The sequence below is a fragment of the Magallana gigas genome, chromosome 3 (genome assembly GCF_963853765.1).
Source record: "Magallana gigas chromosome 3, xbMagGiga1.1, whole genome shotgun sequence".
Classification (NCBI taxonomy): Eukaryota; Metazoa; Mollusca; class Bivalvia; order Ostreida; family Ostreidae; genus Magallana; species Magallana gigas.
In genome coordinates this window covers 44,861,184-44,875,813 of record NC_088855.1, presented here as the reverse complement: position 1 = coordinate 44,875,813, position 14,630 = coordinate 44,861,184, and the positions used below count along the sequence as shown (strand labels likewise).

The following is a 14,630-nucleotide window of genomic DNA, read 5'->3' as shown; positions in this document are numbered from 1 at the left end:
GAGCCACCCCCGTCACTTTTTTGTTAAGTGGTCAAACAAATATGACCCTCCTCTATACCATTCCCTAAGGCTTCTGTCGTGGTTTATTGAAAGTCCTGTAGAATCATATCTTCAATGGCGCCTTACTTTCAGCAAAGTATATACTAGTTCCTTAAACCTACTTTCTCCTTTAATTAAACCCATTCATTACTTTTCAAACGAAAGAATACTAGAAAACTAATAAATAACAACACACTGTGTCGAATTAACAACGAAACGCTGCAGATATTTAATATTTGGCATATCATATATATGTATACGAATACATAATTGTATGGCATAAGTTGAATAAAATTGATGTTACTTCAATAAATATTTCATATAATATAAACGAAACGCTGTACCTGTCGTCCAAAATCCTATGCATTTCTATATATCGCATTGCTAAAGAATCACGTGACATAGAGATATTCGATTAAAAACTTTACATTTTCGGACAAATAATTCAATATTCCACCAAGTAACTGTTTTCTGTTTAAATCTTACCTCAAACGAAATATTTCCTTGCGCATCTGATATTAAAAGTGACATAAATATAATACCTGCATTTTCTTACATGAGGATTTTAGCTGCAGATCAATCAGGCATGCGCAGATCTAGGGGGTCGAGGGGGCGGATATTAAATATCGGAAATATGCCCCTGATCCCCCATCCCTCCCTCCCCCTCCCTTGAAAAAATTTTCTGGGTCCGCGCATGAGCAAATCAGGTTGCTTTTGGTTTATGATTTGAACAAACTTGAGAAACAAACTTGAAATCCGTTCAGCACCGAGGCTCTGATTAAACCATAGCTACACTGTTGTATTTTTTCACAGTAGTTCAAATAAACATACAAACTGTTTTGTTGAGATGAAGTTCAGTGCTTCGTTTTTTTCCTTTTAAAGATTAAGGATACTGGTATACAAAATTATTCATTAGATCTGCCTTTAACTTTAAAATTAGATATTTTGGCCATAAACTGTTAGTGAGAAATATAGAAATTCAAATCATTCAGCTTTAAAATTGAACATTTTTCTATCTCTTTACACAGAGCACTTCGTTTAAAGGATGTAAATAAAGCCTATAATGACATGACAATTTAGCCCACATAAAATAACAAGTTCAGTCATAGAAATAGCACATTTTTAAAAACCAGAATGAAATTCTCATCCTCATCTCATATTGCGTTCACAGAACCTGTTGAATAGAAGGACCCGTGACGGCAATATTATTTACAGTCATATTTTAGCGTAAGTGTAAAGAAGACTGTCGTATTTTGTAGAAATAAAACTTTCACGTTAGAATCAAGTTTATGATTGTAAAAATATCTACCAATCAACTCGCAACTCAGCTGACGATAAAACATATTATGCAATCAAAACTCTGTGTGTAGCACAGATCTCGGAAGAGAGGGACAGTGTTTGGTAGAACCCGACGATGGATAGCGTTACAAGAAAACCCCTTCCAGCCAAAGGTGTTCAAAGCTTTACACTTGTCATCATTTCGACGACTTTTTTATCCTCTGTGTTACTTGGAATATTCCTCTGGCGAATGTATTTACGCTGGACCGTAAAATGCAAGAGCGAAAATCGTTTAGACGGAAAAACTGTTCTTATTACAGGTATTTATATTTACTGTTTGATACATCAAGTCAAATTTTTATAAATTACAAAAATTACGCTTGTTTATTATGGCCTTTAAATCTTCATATGTTACTTTATCGTATTTACAATATCAAGAACTCCGATATTTTAAAAATATCGCGTGAAGTAAGTTGAATTGCGATATTTATATATAATTTTATATAACCTAAATGGATAACCTTTATAATAAACGTATTAGGAATCTCGGCCTTTTGTTTTTGTTGTGAACGGGAATTTTATTCCATTTACAAGGAAGGTCTTGTTTTACGTACTATATATCATTTGCTACTCCTACACGCGAGGAGGAAAATAAATACTAAGTTTACAAACAAGGAATGGTGAGAACTTTAACATATTACAGTGAATAAGAGGGGATCCCTTTCATTTATCATTTATACATTAAATCTATTCACCCTTGGTGTACCTGCCTGTGGTATTGTTGCAGAAAAAGTTTTCTGACTTTACAGCGAAATCTTATATTTGTCTAATTCAAGTCATAAAAATCTTGGTTTTGTAAAACCTTCCTTGTAGAATTTTGCGTTTTCAATTATGCAACACAAAGACGTCGATTTTTTAGTAGAGTATTCTTGTCGGTTATCTCGGATTGCTGCTGTGACTAGGGTGAGTTTAATCGCGTATTTGTATATATGTCTGATGGCTCTGAACTGTGCAATTGATATTATTTTGATGCGGAAATTTCAGACAGGCGTACGTTTTCACTATTCGGTGTCTGGCTTGCAGCAGATGCGTGACCAAATAAAATGCATCAACAGACAGAAAAGAATATGGGGCAACTAGAAATTAATGTCGTAAAATTCAATTTGTATGTAGTACCTTAAGAATATTGGTTTAACGTTGAACACATGGTGAGGAGATATGAAGATGTATTCTCCAAATAAAAAAAAACATATTTCCAATTTTGTTTTAGATGAACTTATATTTTTTTAATTAAAACTTATGCTGCACTCGTCCGAAGAGTTGGACCGTAAACATATTACGTAATTATCAAAGGCACAACTAATTCCACTTGTCCATCATGCAGGAATCAAATTTTGATATTTTGGGGTGAATGTGATTGTTTGTTTGCTCTATTTTGTGTGTACTTTGCATCAAAACACACCGTGTATGCCAGTGTCGCTGGAGGTGCAATGTAAAGTATCGGCTTAAATTCGTTTGGATGAACAAATCACTCTACAAAGGCGTTGACGTCAACGGTACATGAATTTAATGTAAAACTTGGTCCGGGTGTGAAATAAAACCATTTTGACAAGAGCTTAGATTTTGGATAGTTGTGTAAAGCAGCAATGTGACACAGGCCTGTCTATTTCATCGTCAGCCACTCAGCATAGGCTCTCTGAAATCAACAAGATTTGTCTGGCTTTTGAGCTAAGACTACGCAATCGGCCTATATTTCGCTTGAAACCTTGTTTTGACGCAAGAAATAGGTAGCTACGTCCTACTGAAAGTCGAACGTCTTGTTAAAATCGATCTACAATCAATAAAAACAACAGCACGGCCGATTGTGCTTTAAAGTTTTCAATATAAATAAACTAATAAACAGACGTGTTAACTGGTGAAATGTAACAGAAGCTAGAACAAGTTTCAAAGCACGTGACAGGTTGTCTGTCCTTCAATGGACAATTATAAACTATTTCAATCGAACATTTCTATTTTTAAAAAATAGTTAATATCATTCCACCGCAATCGTGTTTAAAGTGGCAGTTTTATTCTTCACAGATCAAAAGGAAAAAAAAACAATCTGTAAGTTATCCGATTATAACCTATCATTCAGAAAAACGGTGCTCAACTGTGTCACGTGATATCAACTTTTGTTTGAAAATGAGATGTTTTTAAAGAACATGAAACATGACATTGGTTTCTTTCAACAGGCCGCCTGCTGCAACTAGCTATAGACACCATGCAGAAATATAAACAACCTGTTGCGCATATGTGACATTGAACCTCGTTATACTTGACCTGTTACTTGTTATAATATGTTTCTTTTGTCTAGATTATGAACATTTGGGCAGTTCAAACTTTTCCCCAAATTGTCATATTTTCGTTTAAAAAAAAATATTAGAATCGTAACAGAATCGTTTCATCTGACAGTGCATTACTATGTCACTTTATAAAGTAAAAGGAAAATTCCTCTACGGATGGACTCGCTGATTATTATCCGGATGCTAAAAAGGCGAGCATCGCTTTCTACTTCGCTAAAACTTTTGCATTTCTTAAAAGTATTCAAAATCATAAGTATTAGTGTCTAGTGATAATTGATTTGCAATTATCGATAACTGATGTTGACTAATCATCGCATACACATAATATAATTTACATTCTATTTGTTCAAGTAAGTAGTGATAATAAATGTGTGAGAGGATTGTCTCATATCAGTTGAGTAAGTTCATTCCTTGTATCATAATTCTGTCCAGTTACATGTAGTTGATAGATTGACGGGGATATGAGCTCATCATTTGCTAGGTACGCTAGACAACAATTTACTTTACTTGCTTTGCCTGCTCAGTATACCAAAAGGGAAGCAAATGGAATATGGAGAAAAAAATTATGTATAGAATGCAACAAACGACTCCCTCCAAAAATTGATTAAGGACCCCCCCCCCCCCCCCCCGGACAGGATCGAACTGCGTGTTATAGCACTAAGATATTTTCTGAATGGAAACATGCATACTTGAGAAGAATTCCTTTATCCATGTTTTAATTATACGAACAACAAATTTTGCAGGTAATAATCACCAGAACACCTCTAAGATAACAAACTTGTCAAAAACGTAGCGGGATGTTTATGCAACCAACAATTCCCTTCCGCTGTTAAAAGTATCTTCGGGAAAAAAAGTGGCTTTTGAAGCTGATTAATTTTAGAAAATAAATGCCCTAGCGATCTTTTATCTTGAACAGGTGCAACTTCTGGAATAGGAAAAGCAACTGCACACGAGCTGGCCTTGCGTGGAGCAAGGGTGATCCTGGCATGCCGCAATCAGCAGCTGGGAGAAGCTGTAGCCAGAACCATTAGTAAAAAGACGAGGAATGGCGACGTCATGGCCTTGTACCTGGATCTCGCCAGTCTTCAATGCATCCGTGATTTCGTAAAGCAGTTCAAGGAAAAAGAAAACAAACTGAACATTCTAATTAACAATGCCGGTAGGTCTTTCACAGAATACATTGTCAAGATTGCTATAGATAGTTTTGAATTCATTGAATTACAAAACATCAACACATGCGCTACTGTCTAGGGAAAAAATCTTTAAAGACAAATAACTTCCCTTCTGATCATACGATATTTGCGAACCACCGACTAAAATTTGAATGGTTAACTTTAAGTCGACATAAAAAATGTGCTAAAATGATACGTTTCTCATTATAAAAGCAATGACAGAAATAGGAATATTAAAGAACCCTGTTACCTCAGCCCACCGATTTTATGTTACTTTGTGAAATTGTGAGTGTTACAGTGATGGTAAAAAGAAAAAATATATAAATATAGTGCATGTCATAATTTGCACGCAATTCGAATTTTCTGAATTAAGATGAAGACAAGGTTTAATAATAAAAGATGATTTTAAAGCAATCTCTTTGTTTAACAAAGTGTAGGAATTACATCAGCAGTACATATTGTTTACAACACCATATGATAAACAAGAGCCCATGGGCCACATTGCTCACTTGAGCAACAAAACATAATGAAATCAGCTTTATGGGGTCATATACAAAATACGTCGTATAATACTTTCATGTTTATCATTGAACCCCTTTGTAACAGGATGATTTTACAGTCATATCACATATTGAGCATTGCAGTTCTCGAGATAATCTTAAACAACTGTTTATAGATGGATAATAAACACTAAGTCTACATAAAATTTCGAACCCCTTGTGAGGCCCAAGAATTGTCCAGGGGCCAGAGTCTTTACAATTTTAAAGAATCAACAATATGTCAAAACGCTTGCATGTAAGTTAAACAATTTATAATAACATTTGAATTTTTGTGGATAATTTAAATGTTTTCCTTTGTAAAATTGGACCCCCCCCCCCCCCCCCCCCCCCGTGGCATAACCCTACTTCTGAAGATTATATATTTGACAAATTATAATTTATACAATCTGAACTGACTGAAGTTACAGCTTTTCTAGGCAAATCGTGTTTCAGAAAAGGATTTATAAAGATTCTCCCTATATATTCTTAAGTAAAAATTTGAACCCCATTCCCCTGCAATTGTGGCCCCACCCAACTCCCAGGGGGTAATGATTTGAAAAAACTAAACATACCCTACCTGATGATGCTTCCACACAAGTTAAAGCTTTTCTGGCCGATCAGTTTCAGAAGAGAAGATTTTTTAAGATTTACTCTTTATTTTCCTATGTAAACATTCGACCCCCTTTGTGTGGCCCACCCTACCCCGGGGGTCGTGATTTACACAACTTTGAATCTACACTACCTGAAGATGCTTTTACATAAGTTTCAGCTTTCCTGGCCAAATGGTTCTTAAGAAGATTTTTCAGAAACTTCTCAAAAAATTTCAATGATTCCTAATTATCTCCACTTGAAAAAAGGTGTGATCATCAATTTTCACAAGTTGAAATCCCCTTAGCTTTGTGCCAAGTTTGATTGAATTTGTCCCAGTGGTTCCGGAGAAGATGTTGAAAATGTGTAAAGTTAACGGAGAGACGGACAGACGGACGACAGACAAAGTGTGATCAAAAAAGCTCACTTGAGTTTTCATCTAAGGTGAGCCAAAAATGAAGTAGGTTAACGTAAAAATACCGTTATTTGTAATTAATTTTGTTTATAAAACATTTTTTATTTGTGCATAAAAGGTTCTCAATTTGTAAACAAATGCCTTTTAGGATATTTTGGTCCGAAGGCAGCTACAGTAGATGGGTACGAGAGGACATTCGGGGTCAATTACCTGGGACACTTTTACCTGACTTACCTTTTGCACGACCTGCTAATGAAAAGCGCCCCCTCCCGAATAATCAACCTCTCGTCCAATTACTACGTTAAAGGGAAACTAGATTTCAATGACTTGCCATTGGTCAACTACGATATGATGGATGCCTACAGTAGGAGCAAGCTGGCTATTCTGCACTTTACAGTGGAGGCACATCGAATGTGGTCATGGGAAGCCATATGGACGTTTTCTGTACATCCAGGTATTGCTAAAAAATTGAGTGGGGTGTGTTATAGTGTATAAGTTTTATTTATTAAATCCAGATTCGTCTAGTATTCGAAGATTCCTTTTGTTCGTTAATTTCATTTTCTTTCAAAACTCAATAATTTAAACTAAATGAGTTATGATATCTATAAAAATAAGCTGGGTTCATTTGACTATTGAACATACGACGTTATTAATGTTTAACATGAAAATGATTGTCCTCTTCAGGTTGCGTAGCAACAAGCGTACTGAGGCGGTATCCGGGTCTGTTTGGTAAGATTTTACGTGCGTTTTCGGCATTTATGTTTAAGTCTTCAGATGATGGATGTCAGACTGTTGTATACTGTGCCGTAGCGGATGGACTGAGGGAGGAGTCTGGGAAGTTCTTTGAAAACTGCAGAGTCGTTCCTACCAAGGACTACGTGAGAGATAAAGCCGTCTGCAAAAATCTTTGGCTCCTCAGTCTCCATTTGTGTGGATTAGATGAAACGCATCCCGAGAATAAATCGCAATCCGCCGCCACCAACAGTTTATCAAATAGCGAAACTGAAGCGGGGTCGGTGAACCGAAGACAGATGGTCAAAGAAACAAATAGCCGATCGGATCGTTAAAAATATGTTCCATAGGGCAAAGAACTTTTCATTTTGTTCAAGCCAGTTTATGGTACTCTGGAAATGAAGTGTGAAGCGCCTTCATCTATTTGATTAATTAACACCGTCCATTTCTCTCTATAAATCACAGTTTAGCTAAAGTTATTATAATCAAGAAATCTTTGAAATTCCAATTGTTTATTGGGTACAGACCCACAGAAGACAGTTCCGGTACTTTATTAAAAAGCTTAAATTATGTAAGAGTTTTCTATCATTTCTTAAACTCTAAAAGCAAGATTCACTTAGTGCCATGTTTTGCAATTGAAGCAAATGTGTGAAGGCCTAACACGTTAGAGATTAAGAGATTAATCTTGATGCCAATTTCCTGTCTGGTTGTTTTTCAGCCTTAGAATTTTGGGTTAATAAACCCTCGGTTATTTAAATGATTTAGATAAAGGAATGTGTTTTGTTTGTGTTTCTTTGCCGCTGTTACAGACGACGTTTAGAAGTGCGTTCACGTGTGGATATCCTATCGGACGTTATCTTAAGCCAGTAAAACAATGTTCAACTTCTAAGATTCCATAAGTGATATAGCCAGAGTGGTGTTTTTATTGTTGCCGACAGTTTTATTAAAAATAAAAAGCAGATAATGTGAATTAAAGTGTTGACTTTTTATTTAGAGTATGCGTAAGGAATGTCGGATTTTACAACATATCGCTGATGATCTTTTTATTATGTCAGAGTACCCACCATCTTCCTGCGACTTTAAAAGTGAACAGAGCTCAGCAAAGACACTGACACTCGTGAAAATAAGCACGAACCTTCGTTATCTAATCTTTGTTTCCACTTGCATTTTTTCGTTATTTGTAATGCTATGTCTAATATTGACAAAAACAGCCACTGTTCTCCTGATAACCGGAATGTAAGCTGTTTTCTTGTTGGAATTCTGTTTACTGTACATAATGTGGTGTTTATCAAATAAAAATGCTGAAACGAATCAAGAAAAAGGACAACCAGACACCAGCGCGAGTTTATTTTTAGACATTTTGATTTTTTTTTTTCACGAAAAATTTCAGTTGCTTTCGAATTTGCCTCTTTGCTCCTTCATTTAGTGGGCCATGGTGATGGAGGCTATGCAAAAATTAATTCATGCAAACTGTTCTATATTTGGACAATTTTTATCTGTTTAATTTATAAATTTTGGTTTTATAAAAGCAGGTTTGACATGAAGAAGACGTTATATCTGATTACTATAGTACACCCGACATCGATTTTCGCTTAAAAAATAAAATACAATTTGAAAAATATTCATAATATTTACACCGAATGAAAATCTTTTCTATTTGCCTCTAGTTCTTTTTTTCAATGGTTTATTTCTAGACAAAAATAATAAAAAATATATATTAATGTGTGATAAACATAGAAGGACCTGTTTTCCTCATCCCCGTGGAGAACCCAACCATTACTACCATGGTGAAGATGTGCTCGATTAACCGTTTACACAGCGGTTGTCAAAATATCAATAATTAAGTGACAAAGAAAGTTGTGGAATATTAAGATTAGATTCAAATAATATAACAATAATGTGTAATTGCACGTAACACGTACTAATTAAAAATAATCCTTCAGTTCTTTATTCTGTGAAGTTCAAACATAAAACTACATTGTATCTCATAAGATTTACAATATATCAGATATAGTTGATATTCAATTATAAATTAGAAACATGGTAAAGTTTAATAATTTTGTAACCAATCAATGTATATTAGTAAAATATAAATATTTTTCTGAATTATTTGGATTTTGTAAATTTTTGTAGTTTTTACTACAAAATAATTGTTAAGCTTCGAAGACACTTGGTCTTCAGTAGAAGTGTTATTCAATTATTTGTTTGTAAAATTACGATATACTGCACAAATGAATAATAAAAAAAAATCTTTAATCGCATTCACTTATTTTATTATACTTGTTAAATTACCATCCAGTTACACACCTACCTATTTTAATCCTCAAATCATGTTTCCATAGTCTCATCGATCTACAAGTATACTCACACTTTTCTGTATTTTACATAGGTAGGTTTCCTTAACACTGGTGAGGAAAAAATATTGAACCAAATGTTTATAACTTACGCGTTTCTATTGATTTCAAATGTAAATCTCGGTTAAGTATATCGCACATTATTAATAACTAGACTTTGACCCTTGCAAGCACAGTTTGACATTGCATATGATATCGGACATTTACGAAACAGATATCGACACACCTTATTGTTGGCATTTATCTACCCGAGCTTTAAGCCTACAATAATGCTATTAATTTCACTACATTCTGCTTAGTTAGAATAGTCTAACTGTGTCTCGCAACAGTTAAAATGCATCCCATATACCCATAATGTTGCAAAAAATTGCAGAATCGCTCGGGAACGATTTTGGAGAAAATTAATGCAGCTGCATTGAAAATAACAGTCAAATTATTCATAACAAACCATTTTAAAGCTGTAGATACTTTTCATCTAAAAATTTGATTCATATAAATGAAGAATTCAACACTTTTTCATCGACGTTTTTACTCGCTTCGAATTTACACACCATGTTGATATTCGGAACTCTCGGGATTTTTCATATTAAATGTACAGAGTTAGAGTTTTCTCCCATATTTCCTTTGATGAACAGAATATATGACCAATTTTCAATGAAAATACACGTATTTGTAATATCGTTTCTGAGTTTATCCATGCAAATATGATATTGTGGAAACATAAACTAAAGGGTCCTCCGTGATTTACTGTGAATGTAACGCGAATGCGCAAGATTATGAAATCCAAAAAATCCAGATGATTTCAGGATTTTTAAAAGGAATTCTCGATGATTATCAATCAGCGAAGCTTGATTAAGAAAAAATAAAAACAAATTGGTAATCTTCAAGTACCAATGTCTTTAAAATATATAAACCAAAAGACAGTACTCTTCCGATTTCTCGGTTTTAAAGCCCAAAAATTCGAGTCTATTATTTTAATATAGTAGTATAGATGATAGCCAACTTTAGAAATACTATAATATCAGTTTTGGGCGAGAATAAAATTCTAGCGACCACTATACTGTTATTGACTGGATAGGAGGGCAACATGAATAGTTGGACCTGAAAGTGAAAATTATTGAGCTTCCATTTTGACCTTCAGGACCAAAAATCATATTTTGCCCGAATGCCAGTCAACCACTGTTTTGTTATACCTTTCACTTAAAATATATTCCTTTAAAAGCCTGTGACGCCATTCTTGGTACCAAATGACAAATCTTTATTCACTAAACTTCGCTTATTTCTTTTCCTGTGAGGTCGGACGAAAATTAATTAGCTTTGACCGGTCAAACAATTTTGATGTTTGACCAGTAGACCGGTCAACATCAAAATTGTCAGACCAGTTGAAATAACATTTGTTTGCTTGGACTTTATTATGGGAAAGAATTCTCTTTTTTATTGTTACAAAGTTTGTATTCTCCTAATGTGATTTATACGTGGTCAGTAAATTCCATACGGGGCGAGAGCGGCGGAGCTCTTACCGACTGTCATTGTATAAATGGCAAATAATGAATAATAACAGTAAAAAGTTAGGTTTTAAAAGTTTTAATTTGAATGAAAAAAACCCCAGGCCAGATATAGCATCTTATCCCTAATAAACACAGTCACGTTATAAAACTCTATGTATGACTGTACATATACAATGTATCATTGTCTCCACGTGACTGCTGTTAGCCAATAATTTTCTTATAATTTAGCAGGAAGTAAGACATCATGATAGAAGAATATTAACGAAGTATAAGGGTATAACAAGCATGACGTCAGGCAACAAATGGAAATATGACCTCTATGATCGTCGTGTTACAATTGTTCTTGATTAATCCCCTGATCATAAAAATTTGAATTCAGTTTATCATATAAATACGCCATTCTAAAAATTCGTTTTTCCTATTAGGATACAAGAGTTTTCCTTCGTAACTTTCGGTCGCATTGTCTTCGAACTTCTACGACAAGGTTGAAAATCAGACGATGTCTGGTGTCACGAACTATGTTCCTATAAACAACGTGTTTTGTAGTAGGTGTGAATTAATATGAGAATGGTAGACACAAACAATGATAGTAGGTTTGTTTAATGCGGGTCATACAACATAGCGTTAACACTGTGCCAGGTATTTATGACAGTATCAAGGTGGCATTTCTAGGCCCTTCTAAGGTGAAGTTTGAACGAGTTCGAATATGAATACCAGATTTAATCAAAGTACTGAAGAACTGACGGGAGTTGATTTTGTCGATGTTTATTTATTTCAAAATCAATAATATGTTATTTTGCATGACAAGTACATGTAGTTTCTACTTTGTATTTGAATTACGCACATTTTTATAATATGAATTTTTGGACTTTTTCAACAAGAATGTCAAGAAACCCCCATATGAATCATGTGAAATAATATTTAAAGATAAAATTAATTCAATCAAACTATGTATCAGTAATAGAAATATTTCTCGAAAAGTGTATGGATCCAAGCAATATTGAACTCTTGTCTCGTTCAACCAAATGCTCGGCTGACACCGTATATCTCCGACAAGCAAGAGGTACTCTCTGCTTGTCGGAGATTTACGGAGACAGCCGAGCGTCGAGTTGAACGAGACTATATTGAACTCTAGCGTAGGAATACATACGAGTACAAAAAATATCTAAATTGTTCGTACCATTTAAAATCTTACTATTTTCAAGGTATTTATAAATAGGTTTCCTTGAAAAAACAATGCTTTAGCATACATTACACCTAATTTATCAATTATTTTCAAGAACTAAGTCTTGTCAGCAGCGATGATTTGTGCTGAGGTCCAAACACTGTTTCACTTTCGGTTTGTCTGAGTAACTGCATAGGAGAGTTGATTAAAATCAACTCCCAAAAATGGACAGGGTCAGAATTTTGCAAACAATCCCAAAAATCATGTTTTTGTTTACATTTGGAGTGTAAAAAAGGAAACTCCACAATAAAACCTAAAATCGACAAACATTTAATTAATAGCGACTGTTCAAAATGAATTAGCAGTAAGATACCCAAAATTTAAAAGAACCTTTACCGGTATATTAAACCAAAGTTAACAAAAACAGGACACGAGTCTTGTTTACATAACAAAGAACTGTGAGCTCTGTATCTTGCTTATAATTTTACGACTAACACTCTAATCGTGGTTGATCATTAGAAATGCATTTCTACAGCATAGTAAAGAATGAAATTAGAAATATAAAATTTGACCATTCTCCTTTAAAACCGATGTACAATTATATCATAGTAACCTTATAATCACATTGTTCAGTATTCTCTTTTGAGAAGTGGACAGGCACAGCCTACATCCACTTCTCTTCGCAAGCCCTCATATTTTGATTCTGGAAAACGTGTAAATGTCGGAACCAAAGACGGTTTACGCTTCAACCCATGTTTCGACTCCAGTTTCCCTGAATTTTCGTAACAGACCTACATTTTAGACATTAATGCATCCATATATCACAAATAAATCAACACTAACCCGCTGTCAAACCATTTTCGCAACTTCTACATCCCGGGTTTAAATTTTGTGTATCACATTGTTTATCTAGGTCAGCGCAGATTAAATGTTTATGTTTCGGATAAAATTGGAAACCCATTTAAGACATTAATGTCGAAAACGTAACTGAATCTAATTTATCTTACAATGTAGAAAAAAATACTGAGTCACAAAATTACAAAATGGTATTTCTTCCCTTTTTAACCATCTTTTATGGTGACAAATTTTGCTCTACATCTGTTTTTAAACATTGCAACGAACACTGATTAATATAGCATACAAGAAAGATTAGAATAAAGGGATTTTATTGTTTTATGTGACACAATTACTTATTTCATCGTATGCATTTTGTTAATTTGTCTTTTATTGTAAAACTACTCTTTATACCTCTTTAAACTATATGAAAAATACCTTTAATCTAAAGTCTACCATCGGAACACTATCTTCCGTTTTTTCCGACTGTAAATTTTCTATGTTTTAAACCACCTATAGCAAACGATGTCATAATTTAAACCCGGGATGTAGGAGTTGAGAAAACGATTTGACAGCGGGTAAGTGTTGATTTGTTTGTGATATATGGATGCATTAATGCCTAAAATGTAGAAATGGTAGGTCTGTTACGAAAATTCGGGGAAAGTGAAGTCGAAACATCGGTCGAAGCGTAGACCGTCTTTGGTTCCGACATTTACACGTTTTCCAGAATCAAAATATGAGGGCTTGCGAAGAGAAGTGGATGTAGGTTATGCCTGACCACTTCTCAAAAGAGAATAATTGTTCAGGAGAACTTGATTTGAGAAATAAGCGCACGTGTGTTGAAAACATGAACATGTCTGATTTATTTGTTAAAAGACTATTAAATTTTATGAATGACTCATGTACGTACTTCTATGAACCTGTGCAATGCAAGTGGAAACATATACGCCAGCGTAAATAGAGATTCCCTCTAGATCTACTTTTATGGCTAGGTAATTCGTGCATTAGGTTATACACTAAATACCGGGGACTAATGTTTCTTATATACTAGCACTTTTCAAGCTTCGTGGCCCTTTAATTTTGTAATACGGGTTACCCATAATTCTCTGCAAATGAGACAACATTTTAAGGGCAGCTCAAGATTTGCTGTACTAAAAGCAGACCATGGTAAGTATGATTATTTTATCGTTTAAGGTATCTCACTCTTTACGATTTGGTTTCATTGCGCAGATGTTCATTATATTTTAAAGGAACATGATTATTAATTTAGATCATAATTTCATATGATAACAGAACATAAATAAAATCCACTTGAATTCAAGGAACAAACGAGTTTTGGGGGAACTATTTTCTCGTGCGGAAGATTTCAGTCGAAAATGACAGAAACAAGCAGTTTTATGAATTATATTATATACTTTTCTTTTTATAATACTTAATTCATTATTCACTTTTTAAACATTTGATAGATTTGTGACATGTTCTTTAGGTCCTGTGTGACTTGTACAAAACTAAAAATGGGCACACAAAAATTAATGCAGCTTAGTACAATTTTTTTGCGTAATTCCTCTATTCAGTGTGACGTACCATTGTGCATAATTAGAAAAAAAATATTTCATGAAAAATTAATTAGAATATTAAGATAGAGTCATTCTGACTAAGCCACT

At 34.2% G+C, this 14,630-nt stretch overlaps 1 protein-coding gene across 1 annotated transcript; it reads left to right on the top strand.

Annotated features, from left to right (window-relative positions):
* The first annotated feature begins 1,383 nt into the window (after positions 1 to 1,383).
* On the top strand, positions 1,384 to 8,069 carry LOC105342208 (retinol dehydrogenase 12). The gene is made up of 4 exons (XM_034443082.2): positions 1,384 to 1,637; positions 4,576 to 4,818; positions 6,522 to 6,827; positions 7,058 to 8,069. The coding sequence occupies exons 1-4, from the start codon at positions 1,454 to 1,456 to the stop codon at positions 7,438 to 7,440; spliced, it is 1,116 nt and encodes a 371-aa protein (XP_034298973.2). The 5' UTR covers positions 1,384 to 1,453; the 3' UTR covers positions 7,441 to 8,069.
* The last annotated feature ends 6,561 nt before the right edge of the window (positions 8,070 to 14,630 follow it).

Excerpts from the sequence above, each read along its gene's own strand:
- LOC105342208 (XM_034443082.2), top strand. The coding sequence starts at position 1,454 with ATGGATAGCGTTACAAGAAAACCCCTTCCAGCCAAAGGTGTTCAAAGC. Across the intron at positions 1,638-4,575 it reads AAAAACTGTTCTTATTACAG|GTGCAACTTCTGGAATAGGA; the intron begins GTATTTATATTT and ends TATCTTGAACAG. Across the intron at positions 4,819-6,521 it reads CATTCTAATTAACAATGCCG|GATATTTTGGTCCGAAGGCA; the intron begins GTAGGTCTTTCA and ends AATGCCTTTTAG.